Here is a 22,854-nt window from a genome sequence, read left to right as displayed (position 1 = left end):
CAATGGAGAAAACAAATAGGAGTTGTATAAAAGCATACTATTACCCAATTAATGCTTGGATATACACTAGTATTTTAAAATATATTATCTTTAAGGAAGAATGTAACATCTTCCTTACTTCTAGGAAGTTCTCTTCCTAGATGTACATAAATCCTCCTGACCATACTGGGAGTCTTTCAAGTGACAGTGAGCTTGAGATGGGGCTGTACATTACAAGATATTAATGTTGTCTTAAGTAGAGGAGGGCTGTTAATTACAGTGCTTGACTTCTAATTGTTGAATACTTACAGCACTGCTTTTGTAACACTAAGCTGCATTAAGTGTAGTTACAGGCTTTGGGAAGCTTTTTTAGGTTGAAATTCATTACTTACTTGTGCTTCAACATCTGTTAATTTGCGGGTCTGTTCAGCTGTTTGATTTAATAAGTTTGTGCCTATTTCAATCATTACTGCAGTCTGGTTCTGCACTGCAGTTTGCTGGATCTCTACCATTTCTTTCTTCATACTGTCTTGGATGTAATTCTCAAGCTACATGGGAAAGGAAAGAGAGAAGATAGTTGCATTCTTTAAATGTTGGGGGGGGGGGGGGAGTTGAACAGTAAGTATGCTGGCTGACTTGCTAAACAAATTTGTTCTTTGTCCTTGTCTGTTATCCATTTATGTGAGGTTTTTCAGTGTTGCTAACAGAAATCAAACTCTCTCTGTGGTTACCAGTTTTTTCAACTCTGTAATGTATAGATTTGTTCTAGGTGGATAAAAGCGGAGCAGCGAGAATGCCTGCAGGCACTTGAACAATTTTCTGTGTTCCTGCTCCCACCGTTGTTACCACCAGAGGAGCTTCACCAGCTCTGACAGCAATGGGAACATTTTAGAAGACAAAAGCTTAGGAGTTTAGTCATTTTCCTGTATCTAGACTTTAAATATTTTGAAAAGCACTTTTATCACATGACTAGAAGTCACAGAAGAGGTCAGATGTAATGTGACTCTGTTATGTGCACATTTTTATCAGAGACTCTTTCAAATAAATATATGAAACAGTAGGAAACCTATAAATTCTTTATGCACTTAATATTTAGGAATACAAAAACTGTTTTAAATACTTGATTCCATAGCTATTTCTATGGCTAATTGAATAAGGCTTTCTTCTAGTCATTTTATAACAGAGTACATTGAGGAACTAACAAGTAAACAAAATTCAGTTAATTTTTAATGCAGTCCTTTTTTCATATGTCTGAATTATCCAAAAGCAATCTGATTTTTCTCCATGCTTCTTTTAAAATCATGTTCTGAATAACATCTGCAAATATTTGATAGTTCTTTCATGAGTCCTATGCTTATGTTTAAACTCTCTGTTAAAAAAAAAAAAAAAAAAAGCCAGGCCACATAATTTGGGTTTTTTTTCTTTTTTTTTTTCCTCCTCCCCTTGACACAGAAATTCCTAGAATCAGATTTCTGGTTCAAAAATGAATGATTTCACATTTCTGCTGGTACATAAAGTTCAGATTTTACTTACTGATTTCAGTGAAATTCTATATATGCTTAGTTACTTATGTGTACTACTAAATTGTATCTTAAAATGGTTTCAGAAAATGGTAACCATTCACAGGAAAAAGAACTGGATATTTTGTGAGCAAATAATTACTACATTTTTAAGATTTTTCCCTTTTCTAATTCTAAAAATCTATTTCAAAATAAGCCACGGACATGAATTATGTTTTTTTTATGAGTTCAGTTTAAGTCAGGTTTCAGTAATATGAAATTGACACTTTTTAACCATGTCTAGCTAGTTAGCTTTCCAAAATTATAGGTTAAGCTTTAAAATGAAAACTATTGCACTTCTAGAGAATTAGTGAGGTTACTTCAGAATCCAGGGAATGTTTTTAAAAAATATTCTGGGAAGTCTGAACCTACATGCATGTGCCTGTAACTGAAGTCAAAGCTATCTTCAAAAACAATAAATAAATAAGTGCTTGGAGCTTGAGCCACAAGGTTAAAATGAGTCATTTTGAGAAAGAAGTCTACTGAATTGGAATTGAGAACTGTGGAAAACTATCTTTTCAAAATGTGGAAACTAAAAAAAAAAAAAAAAAAAAAAAAAAAAAAAAGGACTGACAAGATGTTGGTTCTGGTAAAAAAAAAAAAAATAAGAAAAGAAAAAAGCTTAAAGACTTTTTAAAATAAGATCATAAGTCAACATTTCCAAATTTCTAGAGCTTAAGCAACTGGAGGCATTTCAAAACAATTAAAAAAAACCTGTTTGTTGAAGGATCACATTTTTGCTGAGGCTTTGGTGCTTTCGGGGAAGTACACAATCTAATAAAGCTAGAGGGCATAATGTAGCAAAACCAAATCTTTGTCTGTTGGATAATCGATTTGTGTTTCTAGCCTCCTGGTAAGAATTTTGCTGTCTGTGCAATGTGTCATTAGAGTTCTTCGGCAGAAATAGGGATGATTGGAGGGAAGACTTAAAACAAAGTCTTCATTTCAGCTTCTGCTTGTCTGATTCTCTACGCTCCCCAAAATGCAAAAGCTTGGTAGCTTACCTGTTCATTCTTTATGAACTGACTGCTTCTTTTCTAGATCATTTCTTGGCGTAATATAGGTACTAGATCTATTTGTGAACTTTTTTTGCTATAGTAGTATTGATTACTAGGATATCTTTTCTGTTATATTTTAATGCAACTGGAAATTATTTTGACTTTAGATGCTATTGTACCAGCAAAAGTAAGTGTTTTGGTTACTAAGAATTTGTAGTGTTTATCCTTCAGGAAAGCCATATAAGCAAAATCACACTAACATTGTTCAGTTTCTCTGTCTTTATCTGCACACTTGGTCTACCTATTTCTTTATATTTACCATCAGGTATTTAAAAACTAATACAGACAGTATCTTTCTAAAACAGAGAATTTGCAGACTTATTGCTACTGAGAGTCTATCAAACATGGATCAGTAGCAGCAGTATATTCAGAAAGTGTTTGGTAACTGGTTCCTAACTTTTTTCATGTACAGAAACAGTCTCTGCAAATTTGCATGCTGTGCAACTAATGATTAGTGAGTCTCTGGCAAGGAGAGGTTTGAGAAGTGCACTGAATAGAGTGCAAAATCAGATTCTTGGAGCAAGAATCTAACCAGGTCTCTGCCAAGGAACTGTAATGCAGTAGATGCCTGCCAGTTATTACTTTCTAGAGTTTTACTAAGGCAACCATCATGTTGCCATAGGTAAGGTGGAGTGAGCCTTGCAGTTGTCTGGGATTCAAGAGAGCAATAACTATAAAGAGGATACTAGCTAATATCTATTACCTAGTATCACTAAGCATAAACTGTAAAACTTCAGCAATTCCTAGTCTAAAGAAAATGATAAAAAAACAGGATAATATATAATTTTTTTTGAGTTAATTTGATAATGCTGTCTTGATATGAATGATGTCTTGCAGGGAGGTGAACCTTAAAGATTATTATATAGCTTATGTTCCATAGCAATAAGGAAAAAGAAGCTTATATTTGAACACTCTATTAAACCTCTGTTCATCTTAAAAATATTAAGCAAGCAAATTAGATAACATAGTATTTTTACTTATTTGAAAGTATGAAATATGACCATCAAAATAGATTTGTTTTAACATTCATAGGCAATTTCATGATCTGGCTTATTCTGTTTTGAAGCAACAGGAAGCAGCAAAATAATACTGACCAGTTAAGTGACTTTGGAGCTTCTTTTTTTTTTTATTTTCCTAAGAATCATATTAAGCATAAAACTTCTGTGTTTTCTTTCATATTTACTAATACTCTTCTACTTTTATCTGTTCTCTGCATATACACATTGTAAAATCTGTTTTTATGAATTGAGCAAATATAAGCACTCAGCGCTTTCTGCTTATATTCCCCTTCCTCCCATCATACAATCCAAAATAGTCAAAAATGAGACTTTATACAACTGCATTTCATAATTTTTTTTTAGTGGCAGGTGCCTACTTCCTTCTTCAAAGATACATGAAAGAAATACTTTTACTCAAAATGCCCATCATGTCCCCTTGATCTTGGAAAGGGCAGAATGTATTTCCATAACGTACTCTTGGGCAGTGAGGCCCTTGTGTTTCTTTGAGAGGGAAAAGGAAGAACTTTTTTTGTCACTGCAGCCTTAGATTAAGGCAGCCATGGCTCAGTGGCACCCGCACCCTAGAGGATAATTTTGAAAGAATGTCATTCCTAGTTGCAGAGTACTGTTAATCAACTTCTGCCAAGAAGACGCCTTCATTTTTAAGCAGTAGCATAATAAGAATTTCTGAAAGGGAAGGATGACTTGAGTCATTTCCAGAAGGGACAGACATGGAAGCGAAATGTTGTAGTTCCCATCTGGGAGTTCTAGAACTTGGCAGTGACTTGTAAAGTATGGTGTTGTCCTCCAAGATGGTCCTCAAATTTGGGAGGTGCGATAGGGGTTGGTGTTTTGCCAGATTACTCCTTTGCTGCGTGACTATTTATGGGAAGGTAATTTTTAATCTTTTTAATTCTATGAATAGCCAATGTAGAAGACTTAAAGGTTCGTATATGTAAACCTTGATTACATGATGGTTATTTTGTACAAAGTAATTGTCAAAACCTAATAGCCGACTGTTAGTGATGCATCTTTAAGTGTGTTATAATTAAGAAACAGTTTGAATTCTCAGATAATTATTTCTGAGAGGCCTAAAAACCTGAGGTGAAAACATGGTATTCTTCATAGATTAATTTCCATTTAAATGTAAGACTTGTCTCAATTCAAGCTCAACCTAACAAGCATTGCTCACTGTTCTATAAAAATGGTTATCAGAAATTCTGTTTTTAAGGGAATAAGTCAGTGAACTGTGTCATAAGAAAACTAGAGGAAGGGAGTTATTAACACCTAGAGATTTGTAAGAAAGTATAGTTCATAGTATTTCTCTGATTTTTGATAGGCTTTCTTATGAAAGAGTCTATTTTTTGTGTAAGACTTAACTGGTTGGTATGTATTCTGGAAAAAAGTAAATATAATAATGAAATCTCAGATGAGAAAAAACAGGTCTTTTAAAGTATGCTTAAAATGCCTCAAAAGAGCAGGTAAGGTTTCAAATAAAATTTAAGGAAATAATTTCAAAATTATGGTTTGTAAAACAGCCATGCATTTTTAGAGGAACCAAATTCTCTATTAGGATATAAATTTTGGGTTGTCATGCCTTATTAATTCAAATCATATTAAATTACAAAATTTGACAACAATTCTTCAGCTAAGTAGCCAAAAGAATGAGGATAGATCAATCATATTTGAACACATTCCAGAACATTGCTTTTATAGCCAAGATTTTGGGCTTTTATTCTTAAACATGCTTTAAGTTGGCAAGAAAGAAAAGACAACATATAGAGTATGCATTAAGAGAAATTTGTTTTCTAACTGTTGGCAGAGGTGATATTAATCATTTACAAAGGGAAATCTGCCAATTTTTATTTAAATGAGGAGCCTTCTATATTCCTGTTGTATAGTTTGTGTCCTTATTATGGAACAATTCTTCCAAAGCATCAGCAAATTATTAGTGCATTTTGGAGGCATTTAAACCTATATTTTTTTAATTTAAAATTATATATGAAGTCTTGCTTTTGTTTTTGCCTGCCAAATGGCTACTCTGTACTAATTAAATGCTCATGTTCTTGGCAGCAATTATAGCTTTATTAATACGTACATTAAAATCTCTTTTTGCCAAATGCTACCCTGTATGAATGACATAAATAGTACTTGCTGATTTCATCATTTATAGGTTTTGTCAGTTACTGGAACAAACAGTCTTTCCAACGAAAGTTTTCATGGTGATTTTTTTAATGAGTTACAATCTCATTCTGTCAACTATAATATTTATTTTCAAAGAGAAGTAATACTGATCATGAATTTCTAAATAGTACTGTTTCCCATAGAAGAAGGAGGTAGATGGCTGGATCTGCATGATCTTCGTATCCATCCCTAAGGTCATAAGAATCTGTCAAGATCTTTGACTCATGGGTGGATTTCAGTTAGTAGTCTTAGCAATTTACTACTTTCAGAAACTTCATCCATCTGAGAAAATACTGACGGTGCATTTTTTAGGTTTTCTCACAACTTGTCTACTGAAATCTGAAGACAATATATGTTACAAATACAGCATTCTTATATTGTACCTACCAGGAGAAATAGTAAAGAGATCAGAAGTTTATCTATAATTTCTATAGCCTTGTATTGAGATCAACAAAGATTGGCCCCATAAACTCAGCAATTGCTATTTGAAGCTCAGTTGCATTTGTTATGTTCACTCTAACAGCTAAATGCTGATATGAGTCCATGCCTCAGCTGTGTGCTCCTGCTCCCTTCCTTGCACTGCCTTTCACAGTTGTGGTTAAACCCTCCACTCAACCTGGAGGAAAAAGGGGCCAATTCTGTCAGGTTTGTGCATTTAATCTAATGTTCTAGCACTAGGAGGGTGAGTTGCTCTCCAAGGGAGCACAGAGGATTGAGAAGATTGGCGAGGAGGAAAAGGGTCTTCCCATGCAGCTGTGATGAGTTTTTCGACTGCCTCCAGTTATAATGTGTGATTTTACAATTTGGATACAATCACAGAAAGAACTGATAAGGCTTCGAGTACATTTGTAAAGATAACCTGGTGGTTAGGGATGCAAACTAGCAAGTTGTGTTTTGGCAGCTCCAATTCTGGGCTCCCCAGTACAACAGAGATATGGAGCTACTGGAGAGAGTCCAGCGCAGGGCTACAAAGATGATCAGAGGGCTGGAGCACCTGCCCTGTGAGGAAAGGCTGCGAGAGCTGGGCCTCTTCAGCCTGGGGAAGAGAAGACTGAGGGGGGATCTGATCAATGTGTACAAGTACCTGAAGGGAGGGTGTCAAGGGGACGGGGACAAACTCTTTTCAGTTGTCCCATGTGACAGGACCAGAGGCAATGGGCAGAAATTGAAGCACAGGAAGTTCCTCCTGACCGTGAGGGGGAATTTCTTCCCTGTGAGAGTGACGGAGCACTGGCACAGGTTGCCCAGGGAGGTTGTGGAGTCTCCTTCTCTGGAGATCTTCAAGGCCTGCCTGGATGCAACCCTGTCTAACATGCTGTAGGTGACCCTGCTTAGCAGGGCAGTTGGACTAGATGATCTCCAGAGGTCCCTTCCAACCTTACCAATTCTATGATTCTATGATTGTCAGCTCCAGTCTTCTAGACAGCAGAAACACAGGAAACGTCATGTTTAGGAGCAAAGCAATACAAACTGCACATACTCCATCAAGGAGAGAGAAAAAGAAACAGAGATCTCAGAGAATAGAACTGTTGCTGATATAACTGTGGCTGTTGATAGCATATAAAAGTTCTTTTTAAAAATACAGCACTTTAAAAGTAAAATTATATGCAAGAGTTTTAAGTATAGACTTTGCCTAATATTCGCCTAGCAGTGATAAGCTTGTGAGGGTCATTATCTTCCTTTAGATAGGAAGGTTGCTGTGACAGCTAATTGTTCTCCTGCCGCTTGTTTAAAGATTCAGGTCCTTCATGTTCTTCGCAGTTTTTTTCTGATAAATGTGGAAAAGTAAAACTAGTAGAAAATTTTCTTCACATTTTCAGGAGAGAAAACCAAAGAACATGACTAAGGATGTCTGGATTCTTCTATATCCATTTTGTTGTCATCACTTCGCAGGCAAAACCTCAGTTTGTAAAACTTAATTTATAACACATTTTAACAGAGAAGAAATATCATCAATGTTACCAATTTCTGATCCCTTTTTTACCTTATTCTTGTTTTTCAGAATTACCATGAATTTTCTCCATGAGAAACAGCTATTGGTAGTCTCAGACCTTGATTGTGGTTAGAAATTTTTTACAGCATAGTTCAAAATAACTCATGGAAGTATTGAACAGTTGGCATTACAACACATATTACATACTAAGTAATCTGTTTTAGGTTTAGAGCAAATTACAGGGCTAATGATATGTCGGCAATTGTTTTCTTAATTAGGAAAATGCGTATATTTGATTCAATTGTGTCTGCAGCATGCAATAATTTTGTAACCATCCACCACAACTGTCGTCTTATTCTATAATTTTTGGTTTCAGTCTCTAAAATAAGATCTACATATAGTCAAAATCCTAGCCACAGAAAATACAACATGACTTTGGGCATTTTTTATAAATATGCATAAAAGCTCCAGTGTTTGACTGACAAATATATTCAGTTGTCAAAAGCTTTATGAATTGCCGTTCTTGTATCCCAACTAAAAAATACCCTATGCTTTATGCAAAACATACCTATGTGAATTCAGACTAAAAGGATCTTAATAGTCTTTCTATACTTCTAGTCATCATCTTGAGATTTTGTTCCCTAAGCAGTGGGATAATTAGTTTATACACAGACTTAGGCAAGACGGAAAATGAACTTAAAGCAGCCATAATCAATTTTTTATCAGATCTAGTGACAGGGCAAAGTAAGGAAGCCTCAAAGAAGAGTTTCTTTAGTTCTTTTTCTGAATACTTTTTCAGAGTATGTACAAGACCTTTCCACTTCTCATACTCCAGATGTCATGAGTTATCTTTAACTCAGCAATGCTTGGTCTTAGTTGCCTGCCCTTGTTTCAGAATGGCAGTGTTCCTTGGATTATAGCCATGTCTGGTTTCTTCATGAGTCATTTAAAGTAGAACTTATCCCATAATTTGAAACATTTTTTGAAGCTCTTTGCAAATAGGCAGCTGTAGCATAGAAGCTCATCTGTGTATGCCTTGGAATCCTCAAATGACTGATTCACAGATACATGTTTTATATTAAGACATAAAATACATTTTGTCAAAGGTTATTTTAATGGACTTTACTTTTAATTAAAACATTAAATATATAAATTGTTTATTCCTAATATAATAAAGTCTGCACATCCAAAATGTTTTGGGGATTAAATTATCTTTTTGCATGCTCTTGAACATGGATAACAGTGAAATGTAATGTAGTTTTGATAAAAAGAAGAAAACAGTGCCATTAAATATATAAACACAACAATTACATCATAGCGGTTCACACAGACAATGTGAAGCAAGCTATTAGCAATCATATGGAGCTTACCTACGTATTTATGCTATATGTACTGTGTAACATGTATGTATGTAATCAATGGAGCCTAATCTAAATATTCTTGCCTGGCTTTCCATGTACACTTATATTTCTCTTCTGTATCACTGCAATTTCTTAGTGTTACTGAGACTCAATGCTATAAAAATTTTAATTTTGCAGACAGTTATATTCTCTTTTAAAGAAAAAAAAGCTCTTCTTACTTGCTTTCAGTCTATCAATGTTGCTATTGCTTACAGTTGGGAAAAAATGGAAGAATCACTATCCCTTCCCAGGTTGATTTATCTTGAGAGACCTATGAGACTTTTTAAAGGTATTGTATTCAATCTATCAATCAAGCTTTAAGCTATTTTAAATTAGCTTTTATTAAAATATTGTATTTTTCTATTTTCTGAAAGTCCATCATCAGTTTTAGTAGCCTGTAACTTTCATAAAAAAGTAGTACACTAAAGAAGAACAAAGTGGTTCTCCTTAGGTCTGGAAAAGAGACATTTTAAATTGGGTTTATTGCCCTTTTTTCAGTTAGGTCAGGAATTCCCCATGCACTGTGGTGTTTCTGAAAGGAGAAAAAAATCTTCTGGGAATGTATATGAGAATGCTTGAGACATCTCTACAGTATTAACTTTTTACATGTCCCATTGAGCATGTCTGCCTTGATTAAGACCTCCAGCTAAGTTTTTTCTCTCTTATCTCATTTTTCTGTCAGCAAACAAAAAGGTGATAGTAGCATTATAAGTGAATACTAGCTGAAAGTGAGCTCTGATTTGTTGAAAGTTATTCAAAGTAGAATTGTGTAATAAAATACTAAAAGGTTAAATACTAACTCTTAGACTAGTAAAATAAAGACTTTAAAGTAAATTGTATGCAGGAGATCGTTCAGTTAAAGCCACTTGTGCACTAAATGAAAACTTATGATGTATTCTCATGTATGATTACATCTCATTTAAAGTAAGCTGTTTGTTTTGCTTTTATAATTTATATTTTTTTCCTAGAAGAACCCTGAAGATCCCCCTTCATTGAGAATAATATACTTGAGTAAAACCTAAATATCTCATTAATATAAAATGAAGCCAAATGTATAAAATGCCTTCTTTTTTCTCCACAAATATTTATAAAGAATAGCTTTCACTCTGTATTCTTGACTGAAAGCATTTTCTTCTGAATACTAAAAGGTATTACAGAGCAGTCATAGTTCCTAATACGTTTTGAGCTAACTACAAAAGTTACAATTGAAATTATTATCTAGAAAAAGCAAAAGAGTGCATAGAAAAATGGAAGAGATTTTTCAGAGCTGAAACCATCCTAAGACTTAGTTAGCTCTCACCTTTCCAGACTTTGTTTTGTACATGCTGTATTGTTCTAATGCTTTTTAGCAGCTAAAATCAATTATTTGATGATTAAGCATTTTCATTATGAATAAAGGTTATTCATTAAGGCAGTAATCTGAGATTCTGAATCACTGTTCTTAAAGATCATAGCTAAGTGATGTTTCTCTTAGAAATCAGGGAAGGAATTCATAAAGTTCCCATTAGTCTAAAAATAAAGAACAAATAAATAAATAAATAGTCTGAGTCATGAATGGCATTTTGCCGAAGTTCAGTAGCAGTAAAGCCAGGAAGACAAGAAGCCAGTGATGCTTCTGCCATTCACTGAAATGAATATAAATGTTCCTCATTCAACAACCAGCTTTCAGTGTTAGGGCTCCCTAGTTATAAACAGCGTAAGAAACATTGCCACTCAGTATTATTTTAAAATTCTAGATTATAGCATTGGGCTCTAATTTGACAAATATTCAAAAATTTCTGGAATCCTATGAATTGTCAGTTACATTTTTACTTTCATGTTACCTTAAGTGAATCAGAATTCTTCCAGATTGGTAAGAATCTCTGAAAAGCAGATAGTTTGAATAAACTCAGTTGCTATCCCAGATCTAGAGTAATCCTTTGCCACTTGTGGGTTTTGTTTTGTTTTGTTTTGTTTTTTTTCCATTACACTGAGCCACTGGCAGCTGAAGTAAACTGGCTATCAGAAATGTTGCTAGTGGTACTTACAGCATTGTTCATAAAAGACATTGGCTACATAGCCTTACAAACTTTATGACATTTTTAGCAAGTTTATATCTGGCACAAAATTTCCTTAGTCTAAAACTGTTTACCTTTTTTATCTCAATTCCCAAATTCAAGTGAAGTGTGTTTTGAATTCATCTTTCAATAAGACAGCCTATTTTACTAATAAGTGATGATATAGCACAGCAAATCATAATTCAATTATTTGGGGAAATATGAAGCAAATCCTTCTTTTCAAAACATGTTGTTAGGGAAGTGAAAGAGAGCATTTACAGTTCGTGCTCAGTACTGCTTTCTAGGGAAGCAGTCATCTTGCATTTCACTTCCAACCAGAAGGAAGAATGATTTCGAGTTCAAGGATCAAACTAGTTAGGAAGCTGTGGAATACAATTAGTCCCTTCTGTAGGCTATAAAACTGGGTGTCTCCTCCTTCAAAGCTGTGTTCTCAGAGCATCTTTCAGCATGAAATATCGTGAGATTTTTCAAGCTTCACAGATAAAGGAAACTGAAAACATTTTGAGTATTTCTTAATCTTTGGAACATACTGGCTTCCAAGTATAGTTTACAGAGTTTTTATAAAATATATTGTTTTTGAAGAAAAATCAACAATGATGCTACTTAAGAGAGACTCAGTCATTTGAGCTGAAAACATGCCAATTTTTGAATGTTTAAGAGTTTGAGGCAGTGCACATGTTGTCAGTTGCTGACCTCAGTTTTGAAGGAATGAATTTCTCTACTAAGAACAGACGCACTAGTTTTCCTGTACATTTGCGCAAAAACAACAAAAAAAAAGTAATCTGATCTCTTAAGTTCTTAAGTGCAGAAGTTCTTTTTTAAGGCATGCTTCATCTTTCTTTCCCATTTCCATTGCTAATACACTGGAGGGCAGGGGAAGTGCTGTTTCTGAAAAGCTGCCTCATATTTCCATCACCAGTCAGAGAATTCCTCACTTTTGATTGACTTTTTTTCTCTGAATATTGCCAGATCAGAGCTGTCAAAGAACTTCGCTAAGGTTTCTAAAACACTGAGGGGAGGAAGGAGGGGGCGGCAAGACCCAAAAACTAAAATGCATTTGACTGACTACAAAAAGCACTTAAATGGCCCTTAAACCAAAGGAAGATCTGATGGTCAACTCTGCTTAGTTCAAAAACTGAACATCCTAGCAGCTTGATATGTTCTTGTCAAATGGTACTTATTTATCTCCCTTTGTTATTCCATTAGCACAGTTAATCTTAAAAGCGAAAGCTTCTGAGGAATTCCATGCTGGAAAGATAAAACAGGAAGCTACTGTGTTGAGTGGACAAATACAAATATTTGGCAAAAGATCAGCACATATAGGCAGCATATTGCAGAAATAAAATGTGTAATTTTAGTATATGATACAGATACTTGAGCAAAAAAAATGTAAATTATATAATCCTAATGGCAAGTACTTTTTCACCTCAAGAACTAGGATTATCCATCTAAAAGCAGGTAGCTCAGTTTATTGGAAAAGCACCAAAAAAATTTTTTTTTCCATCCAGTGTTTCCAAACCCTCCTCTTTTTCTCTGGTGCCCTGCAGAGCACTTGGTTGGTGGTGGAAAGGCAGTGCTCCTGGAAGCCTCCAGCCAGAGAGCTGGCAGTTGGTGCCCTTATGTGGAGAGCAGAAACAGGAGCCAGATCCTCTCAAAACCAAGCAAACAATTCAAGAGGAGGAAATCTGAGCACAAACAATGACCGAGAACCAAAGCTGTGCATTTTAGGATGGATATTTTATGAGACAAAACTGTCTGTCTGTCAAGATCTGATGGTTAGTCCACTGACATGAGAGACTTTTAAATGTAATTTCAAGAGTTCTTAAGAGGCAAGACACTGCTTCCAAGATTAGTAAACATATCTCGCAGTGGCAGAAAGTACCAGGCCATTGGTACTGTATGTAGCTGGCCAAGAAAAGGAGTAAGAAAAAGTCTTAACACTCCATAGAGTATCCAGAGGAATCGAGTTAAAAAAAAAAAAAAAAAAAAAAAGAGGCCCAAAGAACTCAGAATTATGAATGACAAGGTAAGTAGCTAAGGCAAATTCAGACTGGAAAGCCAAGAATCCGAACAGTCTTCAAGAAAGGGGAAAAGAGGAATGAAGCTGGAGCAAAGCAGAAATAGAAAAACTGATGTGTCAGGGATCTGAAAGGGGCTAGGAATTCATAAAGGTGAAGAGCTGCAAAAGGAGATTGGAATACTGATCGTAAAGCTGTCTAAGGATAGGGATTGTCTGGTTGGCTCAAAGTTTAAAAAAATACTGTGAAACTGGAGGGAAGTCCACAGAGGAAAATGATGGGTTTGAAGCAATAGACTGGATCAGACTCTGAGGAGCTTCCTGCTTAGACTTAGGAGAGAAAAGTAAATGATATCTAGTATTTCTGTATTTCCTTGTGATTAAAAAGATCACTGTTTTTTCTATTTCTTCTTCATTAGAAGTGGTCTACATGAGGAAAGGCTTGCAACAAGTTTGTTTTACTGTTTCACTCCATTGTCGTCCTCACATAGTTAAAAAAGCTTCAACTTCCAAGTCAAGTAAGATTTTAAGATGCACCAGATGAAACATCTGTTCATTAAAGTCAGTGGGAATTTTTCTACTTAACTTAAATGGATTTTGTACATTATTCTCAGGACTATTTTAAAATAATGAAGCTTGCTCTAAGGAAGAAGCACAGCTCAAGGCATGGATAGCTTTTCTTTAGATGTTAGTCAAAAACTTGAAAGCTTCATAAAAAAGGGTATCATTAAACTATGTTTAAAATCTCTTCTGTAGCTGATGAAATGTAGTTTAATTATTTTCCCTATCTTATAATGTCAGAATCCTTGATTTTATGTGGTAGAGGTTTCAGCAGAGGTCAGACTGTTTATATTTTGTTGCAGCTTATATCCCTTCTAAGGGCTAGGTTGTTAGTCTTGAGTTTTACCTTCTAGTTATTTATACTTTATTTAATCTCCAAGTAGTTTTCAGAAAGCATTCCAAAAAGGGCTCTGGTAGCAGTGACAAAAGTGTTCTTTATTTGCTATAACTTTAGAGTTAATTATTTTATCTGATAGAGATTCTGGCATCAGGATGAAATTTGACGTAAGATAAAAATATGGGGATAGGTAATACAGTTGAATTTCAAACCTCACATAAGGTGTCTTTCCTCACTTATTCATTTAGTCTTTTGCCTATATTATCTGGCTTTTTTTCAAGTCATATTAAGAAACTGGAAGTTGGTGTTCCCTTCAAATAGTTGAATTACCCTGTTAATAGGAAGACTTACAAATTTGTATTTCTTACATTTCTGAACAGAAAAGCAGAATCAGGGAATTGTTCCATGAAGTCTTCATCAGAGAATTTTCTTGAATATTGAACTGTCTGATAGCATAGGCTATCTATTAATGCAATAAGAAACTGCTGTAAGCATGTTTTGCATTACTACATATCAGTCAATCCTAATCTGCATTTTTTTTAGTGTTTGAATGCTGACTCCCTCCATAGCAGAGATTGCCAGTTGACAGCTGTTAGAGTGGAAAGAGTAGGCTACTGCTACTTTGATTGATTAGTACATTCTCTTTATAGGACAGTTTTGTATTTCTTTTTGAAACTGTAGATTTGAACTAGTATCTTGCAGGTGGTTACACCTTGCAAATGGAAAGTGGAGGAAAATTGTTCCTAACCACAGTTGCACACAAGACAATGTTGTTATAGCTCAAAAGAAAGGTCTCAAGAGAATAAGTTTGTATAGATCACACTCAAATACCTTCTTTGGAGTAAGACAAAAATAAAATCACTTTTGGGCGGCAGCTATCAAAATCAAACCTCTCAGCTGACTCAAATACCTCAGCGTAAGACGACACATCAAGTCCCATGATGAAGGGCAGGCCTCCAGTATACTGACGTCACCTGGCAGGTATGGGGACTGGGGAGCTGCCACTTTGCCCAGGAAACATCCTTCCCATGGAGCTGGGTGTCTCCCCATTCCCACCCCTTGACACAATGGAATAAAAGAGGCTCTTCCTTTCCAGTATCACCCAGGTCAGGTGCAGGCCTGAATCAAAAAGAGACTGTAGTGACGAAGCTGATATTGTGAGCACATGAGACGAATGATGCTTGGCCTTGCAGTGTGAGAATGAACAGGTCTGCACAGCAGCTGTTTGGACTAGGCCTAATAAACATTCAGTCATTTCACACTAGAGATCTGAAGAAGTTCTTATCATTTTTAAAAGGGTACAATTTTTCTTTCTCCAGTGATGAGAGCTTTCAGTTTTTTACTTCGCTAAACAGAGTTCCATTAAATGGTATGATAATTAAAAATAATACATTTGCCTAGTATATTTTCGTATGGTTTTGGCATACAACTTAAAAAGCATGCAAAAGCATTACTTCTTGTAATGTTCAAATGACGACAGTTGTGTACTTGCTGTTCAAGTACATTATGTACTTGAACAGGTTTCTCTAATATGGTAATTCATATTTTATATTTATATTACCATATTATACTAATATGGTAATTCTTACTTTATATTGAGTTACTGTGGTCATCATGTATGCTTTAGCACGGCTTTTGAAATGTATTTCGTTACTTTCAGCATCTTGATGCTGCATTATTAAAAGATACTGCAGAGTTTAAAAATTGAATGTCTGTTCAAGAATTTCAATTGTTACCATTGAGAGAGCTGAGATTGTATCCAGCCATGCTTTTTTACTCCCTCTAGGAAACTTAAATAGTACCATGTCATAGCTAGCTATTCAGAAAAAATAGTCTGCTAATCTCTTAGCCTTGTTACCAGAAAATGCTTATTTTGATCACTGAGTGAAATCAAGGTTGATGCATTGTCCCACAGAGAGTGGAGGTACACTATTTACTCTGTCATGAGGCTTCAATCCTGACCACAAATACAAAACTGGGAAGTTTTTTTTTTTTCTTTTTTCCAACACTATTAAAGGGTAGTTGAGTAAAGTTAAAATACTTCTTTGGGTTAACAGGAATTTCCAGAAACAGCTGGATTGAATGGAAAACCTAACATATCTAAGAACTCTGAAGTATTCACTCATCTAATGAAGAAATATTTCACTCGTAGTTTCTGTGAATAATGTTATTCTGTGAAGAATACTTGGTTTGCATACTTCTGTAAAGAGAGAGACAAGTCAAGTGAAGGTTAGCAGAAAGTATGATGACAGTAGAAAAATACCTGTAGCTTCACTCTCTCTAAACTGTATCATAATGTACTGGAAGCTGGAAAGAGAACAGACAGGTATCTCCTGACCATGCAAATCATGGGATACATTTTCTGAGCTTTGTAAACAACATCTTAAATTTAGGTTTCCATTGTTGCACAAGCCGATGAAAACTAATTCTTTGTGCAGGAAAATGTAGAAAGCATTAAAAAAGTCATTTAAGGAGTATTAATGTATTTTCCTAGGCAGCTGGAAAACTGACAGAATGAGTGTTTGCAGAACTATTTAGGTGTGGAGGGTTTTTTTATACAAAATACGGATCTGGATTTTGTAACTTGAAGAATTCTCTAATATTTCCTCAGTGCCTGGTTAGCTTAGAATGGACTTGAGATTCACCAAAGAGTATTTCATTTGTTCCTAGAGAAATAAGTATGATTCTTTTTTTCTCCATTCTACTTTTTAGAGATATGTCTGTTAAAGGAAATAAAATGATGACAATGTTTCCAGTTGTAAAGCTTTTTTCAATTTTTTTGTGTTTGAGGTTATTTGGCTTAATTTGTTCCACTGTGGAATGTGCCATATCTCTGAGGCATTTCTGAGTATTAACATACACTGTACCATACCTCTGTTTTTTTTTTTTTTTAGATATTTAACCCTATGAAACAGTCTGCTTCTCCTTTTATTTTTTTCACCCATAATTTACATTTTGATGGTACTCTGAGAATTTGGAAATTCCATAGAATAAAATGGTAGACGGAATTATCTGTTCAGCTTATTTCTGAAAATATTCATTCAGCTCTATAGAAACTCACCTTTTTTTGAAGGATATGTTTGTTTTCATAGTCTGACAGTTTTTTTCTCAGCAGTGTAGCTGGTTTTACAAGGGAGAGATTTGTTCTGGTGAATTTGGACTACCAACTTATTTTCTGGTTGTAACATCCTTATTTTATATACTAGTACATGCATGAAACATTCTTCTGTTCAAGAGTCATTTCTCTCATCTTCTCTCAGTGCTTACAAAAATCTGCATTCTATACTGGTATCCTTAAGGCTCCCATCAGTATTCTATTGCTGGTAAGATGCCAGTACTTTTTCTTTGAAATGCAGCTTGCATCTTTTGTTCCAGCTTACATCTTTTGTTGGGGTGTGAGAATAGAGAGACGCTGAGCTCAATGGAAGGGATATTAGTCCTAGTTTGGGCCTTATACCTAAGCTGTTTTAATGAGTGGGAAGCATAATGTAAATATTCATATCTTCAGTAGTGTTATACACTTCTACTTACTGTCTCTTAATTCTGAGGTTTGCAAGCTTCAGTGCCAAAGCTGTGTGCCTCGGTGAGGGCTATGCAGTATGCTAGCCTTTGCAACTTCCTTGGCAGTGCTGGTAAATTTGTATCTTCAAGAGGGATTGCTTTTTCTTCTCCCATTCCTCTGTTTCTCTTTCTTCCATACTGAAAAGATGGACCAAACTTCCTCTAGGGCGCTAATTTAGATAGTCTGAGGTGTGTGATGGCATGCTGGATTTACTAAGCTCTAGAGAAGGATCAGATAGGGCCTCTGTTGTAGGCCCTAATTTAAAGTCTGAAACTGTATCTTCTCAGTCAGTTGGCAGTATTTTACATGCCTAGCCCGTCATGGTAATGGTATCATGATAATGGTGTGTGTCATGATAATGGTGCGGGTCATGATAATGGTGCACAAAGTCTTACTTTGCCCCATCATGGCCTTCAGCTAAAGCTATTTAAAACCCCACAAAACAAGAGATGCAAGAAGACATTCTTGCATCAAAGTATGTAAAGGGTTGTTAAATAAGTATTGTGTTTCACTGAGCTGGCTTGGTTTACTGTAAGAGATATTGTAATTCAGATAATGTATAGTGTGGTATATTTTCAAACCCACCAAATACTGTAGTATGAAAAGCGCAATATTGTAATATGGTCACTGAAACTAGTAAGCTTGATATTAAGATGGTTATAAATGGGTAGCTGTGTATGTTTTAGGCAAATTTCAATGCTAAGTAAAGCATATAGTTTGTTTCTGTTCACTAGAAACCAAGCAAATGTTAGTCTTTTTTCTTGTTAAATTATGGAAAAATACACATTAGTAAATTAACTCATGGTTAACAGCAAAAATGACCAGTAATGAGATGTAAATGAAACAGCACTTCTAAATGAAACTCAATCTGCCAAACATTCTAGAACATTCTAGATATTCTCTTATTTGTTTTACAGTATATTTACGTTAATTGGGTGGGCAGACAAAAAGGACCAGAAGCTATCAGCTCAGGCACCTTCAGGCTCATTTCCTACATGTGCGTTTGAAGGAAGGGACAGGGAGGAAAGCTCTTGATGTGAATAGTGAATGGGGAAAGTCTCCCAATTTGCTGTCTGGACCAGCCAAAGATGATTACTTAATGATCGTGTTAATAAAAACATAAGCAAAGCACATGAAAATATATTTTGAATGCTGGTGACTGCTTCAGTAAAGCAAAAGTCTGTTTACCGTAACTTTTTCTGATCACTTCTCAGAGATGGTGAGTTCTCAGATTCAATTTTGTCTTGTAGATCTGTACAAGAAAAACTCTACTCCTCTTGGTTGATTTTATACAGTTTCCTACTTGTTTCATAAGTTCATTATTTGTGGAACGATGCTCAAACAGTCTTTACAACACAGCTTTTGAACACATGAAACTGTGTAAGTTCAAGTCTTTTCTTAAGAATTTATCTACAGAAGATACAACAACAAACTCCCCAGTCAGATCATTCAATATTCCTTAGGAACTTTACCCAATGTCATGCACCGATCTCAAACAGTATTTTCTTTTGGGTCCTGCTAGTACTCTTTTGCTTAGTAAATATGTATCTGATAGACAGAAACAAGCACTTTTCACATATAAGTGAAAACAGATGCATTACTTAAGAAAGGAATGCAGTTCTTGAGTTAAGAGTCAGAATCATCTCTTACGTACTTCGAAAAGCAACACTGTACAATATCTTTGTCCCTGTGCAGTGTGTACTGATGTTTGTGGATGATGGCATATGAGAATATTCTTCTTCATATTTGAGATAATACATAGGGTTTTATAGAACTTCAGTGCAAGTATTACAAAAATTATTACCATTCATTAATAATTATCAATCAAAAGTATATATTCCCTTCACCTTAAAACATCTCAATTTATGGTACTTGGGGAAGAAAAATGTTTTAACATGACCAAGAATTTTTCGTTTCCAGGAAAAGGTCGAAAAAATAAGGAATCACAGAATCACAGCTCAGAGTATCAAAAAATACCGCTTTTCTATCAGTAAAGGGTCTGTCCCATATTCTGCTGGGCCAGTTCACAATGAAGTTCTGTTCTTAGGTTTAAAGTCTCCTGCTGCCGCATACTTTTATTTGTCTTTCAGCATGTTGATAAACTACAAATAAATTGCCTATATTCCAGATGCTATAATCAATTTGATCATATATTGTTTTCAGCTGTTTCGAACAACAAAGACTAAGAAAATGCAACCCATCTGTTTTGCACAATTGCTTTGGACAGAGATTCATATCTCTCAGAGTCATAGAATATACTGAGAAATAAATTCCAGTCAGCATTTGGTTATCTCAGTGTCTTAATACCTGAAAAATGCAGTTGCTTGAGTAAAATTGCCAAAATTGCCGTGTTCCAAATGGTAAAGGTGCCTTTAATTCAGATGAAGATTTGTTTAGCTGTGGACACACATTTGCCTGTCTTTTAGGAATGTTTGAAAACCTGATTTTTTAATATAAAAATGTCTCAAGGATAGTAGTTAACAGCAGTTAGAAGACTGGCAATTTTAAACTTGGTCATGTATCTCAGTTTTATACCAACCTCCAAATTCCCTCAAATTAACTGAAAATCTTGATAGGTTTGTTTTCCCTGCCCACCCCCCCAAAAAACGTCTTCTACACTTCAACATAAAATAGATCCCAAGGTAAGGAAGGTCAAAAAAGAAAGTTCATTTTCAGGCGCATAACTGCACAATTGGTACAGGGTTTTGGCGTTTGCTCTACAGCATCTACTGCCAAACACTGAGTTAGGTGTAATAGTGATTTGCATGCCGTGTGAATGCTGAAACATAATTTACTTTTGAAAGACATTCCAGCTTTATATATGGTATACAGTAGTGGCATAAGGCATTAACACCCTTCAGAGAAAAGAGTATGTTTTTATAAAGCAATACCCTACTTAATTTGTAGCAATTGTAGACCGAAGTCCTGTATGCTCTGCATACAGGAGTAGATCAAAAAAGAGCCTGGTACTACGTAACTAATTTTCTTCCTATTGTGTTTGTCCATTAACCAGATAAAGTGCACACTTCCCATGCTGTTCCATTCATACAGCCTAGTGTTCATTCAGCAGCATAATGTTTCCTTTAGTTGATGGATTAAAGGCAGGAGTGGGGGGAGGAGTGAAAAAATGTTTTGGGATGTAAAATACTTTTTGAACAAAGTTTAAAGGTTAAGTCACACTAAAAGCTTGTGATAAAATTTTAATTTTTTTTTTACATGGCTTCAAAAGACAACTGGTTCTGACTCATAACTGAGCAAAGTAATTTTTTTCAAAAGCAAGATGTAAGGCAGAGTTCTGTGCAATTGCTATAAACTTAATGCCATGATTTTTTAATCAAGATTCCATTACATTTCAATACAGTATATAAAGTAAGTGAACAGCGTTTTTTGCCAAATCTTTTGTGATCCTCCATTATATTTTGGTTAACTGAATATGAACCTAGCTGTGTGTTTTATTGACTGAAAAAAATAGCAAGTAAACTCAGTAAACAACTTTAAAGGCTATTGTTTCTTTTTCATCTTCACTTAGCAGACCAGGTGTCACTAGCACAGCAAATCTGAGGAAAAGCTACTTTTGCTGGGAGTCTCTTTGTGAACATAAAAAATGACATAAAGGGCAGGTGTTAAAATAGTGAAAAAGGCAAACAGTGGTTATTCTACAGGATGTTTAGTTGTGAAATATAGAAAAAAAAAAAAACAGGCTGTTCTAAAGCATTTTATTTGAAAAGCCTTGCTCAAATGAGAGAAATGCCTCTGTCTTGTAGAACAAAATCTGCCTTTTGATCCCTCCAAAGAATGTGTTAGATATACTTATCCTATTCCTCTTGTAACTGATTTCCCAGAGTCTTGACAGGGAAAGGGGCAGTTTTTACTAAATAAGGATGCTGGAATTTGCCTACTGGTTTTTGTTTACCTGATGTCACTTACGATATTGTGTTTGCCTACTTAACTTGTATTTAGCACTGGAGTCTTGTCTGTGATTTCTACTATTTATGTTAGGAAATTGCTTACCAGCTGGGTAGATTAGACTGTTTTACTTTGTGTGTTTTTTTTTCATCCTGCATTGCACATCTGTTACTGTTACTCTTACCATTACAATCATAAGCATTGCTAAATTAATAAGTAGAGAGATAAATAATTATGTGGAGGTAAGTAAGCTTGCTTGTGAAATAAGAAAAAGAGCTACTGAACTGATGGTTTAGCTAACATTTGAAAGTGTGGGTGTCTGAATTAAGCATCCTAAGCCCATAAAGATAACCAAAGACAGATTTAGGGGCCCACACTGAAGCCTTCATGTGTCTGCATTTTGGATTTAAGCTTCAAAGCTTGTTTTCAGGTGATGAAAGCCCTCTGCTTTCTACTGTGACTGTTCTGCTTTACACACACAAATTTGCTAGATGGTTTCTTAGAATATATTTTAGTAGTTCTGTAACTCCGTAACTGCTGAGAGATGCAAAGCATAATGCAAAATGATTGTTTGATAATCATTTTAACTTAGAATAAAGAAGTGCCTATTCATATTGTAGAGAATTATGAATATTCTCTACAGGCAATAAGTAGTTTTATTTATGAAAGAAAATCTTATGACACCATTATAGCATTTAAAGACTTATTTGTAATTGTTGTGTCAGTTGCTCAGTTCAGTCCTCAAAAGATTTATTGCTTAGAACATAGATATCTTGGTATGAGACACAGGCACAGGATTATAAATTCACTGTGCAGTTAAACTATACTATCACACTTTCTCAGGTAACAGTGAAATAAAAGTTTAATGAATCGAAATACATTATACTATATAACATTTAGAATCAAGTGAGTTTTGGTAAAAATGTGGAATAGTGTTCAAGTTTCTTTTCCACTAATATCAAGATTTTATGTAGTTTAACATTTTCTATTGTTGCAGGTAAAATTTTGTAAGTGTTGCCACTTTGGGAATAAACATGTCAGTGTTTCCCCAATTTTTTCCCTTGAATATTCTATAAGTGAGTGGAAATATTACAGGATGCAAAGGATTTCCGTTAATGAACTTTCTTGAAATTCTGTCACTTCACTAGACTAATTTCACCACAAGTCAGATTTGCAGCCTGTGCTTAGAATATAGGTCTTCATAACTGTTGCTTACGCATGTTATTTTCTTGCACGCAAATTTTAAAATCTTGCTTCAAATGGGAAAAAATGTGCCTCGAATAAAGACATGTTCCATATTGTT

The 22,854-nt window shown here is 35.0% G+C and overlaps 2 protein-coding genes across 3 annotated transcripts in view; one reads left to right on the top strand and one right to left on the bottom strand.

Annotated features, from left to right (window-relative positions):
- Window positions 1-22,854, top strand: part of MCPH1 (microcephalin 1) — a 134,951-nt gene that overhangs the window by 74,925 nt on the left and 37,172 nt on the right. The window lies entirely within an intron of this gene.
- ANGPT2 (angiopoietin 2) overlaps window positions 1-22,854 on the bottom strand; it is a 48,378-nt gene that overhangs the window by 24,491 nt on the left and 1,033 nt on the right. Inside the window, exon 2 of one of the 2 annotated variants that reach the window (XM_062572964.1) lies at window positions 372-527. The exons of the other annotated variant lie outside the window; for it this stretch is intronic. Within the exon in view, the coding sequence (XP_062428948.1) occupies window positions 372-527 (156 nt within the window). The remainder of the gene's footprint in view (window positions 1-371; window positions 528-22,854) is intronic. 2 annotated transcript variants of the gene reach the window in all.

Source organism: Rhea pennata, chromosome 3 (assembly GCF_028389875.1).
Source record: "Rhea pennata isolate bPtePen1 chromosome 3, bPtePen1.pri, whole genome shotgun sequence".
Lineage (NCBI taxonomy): Eukaryota > Metazoa > Chordata > Aves > Rheiformes > Rheidae > Rhea > Rhea pennata.
This window is presented reverse-complemented; position numbering and strand designations above follow the sequence as displayed.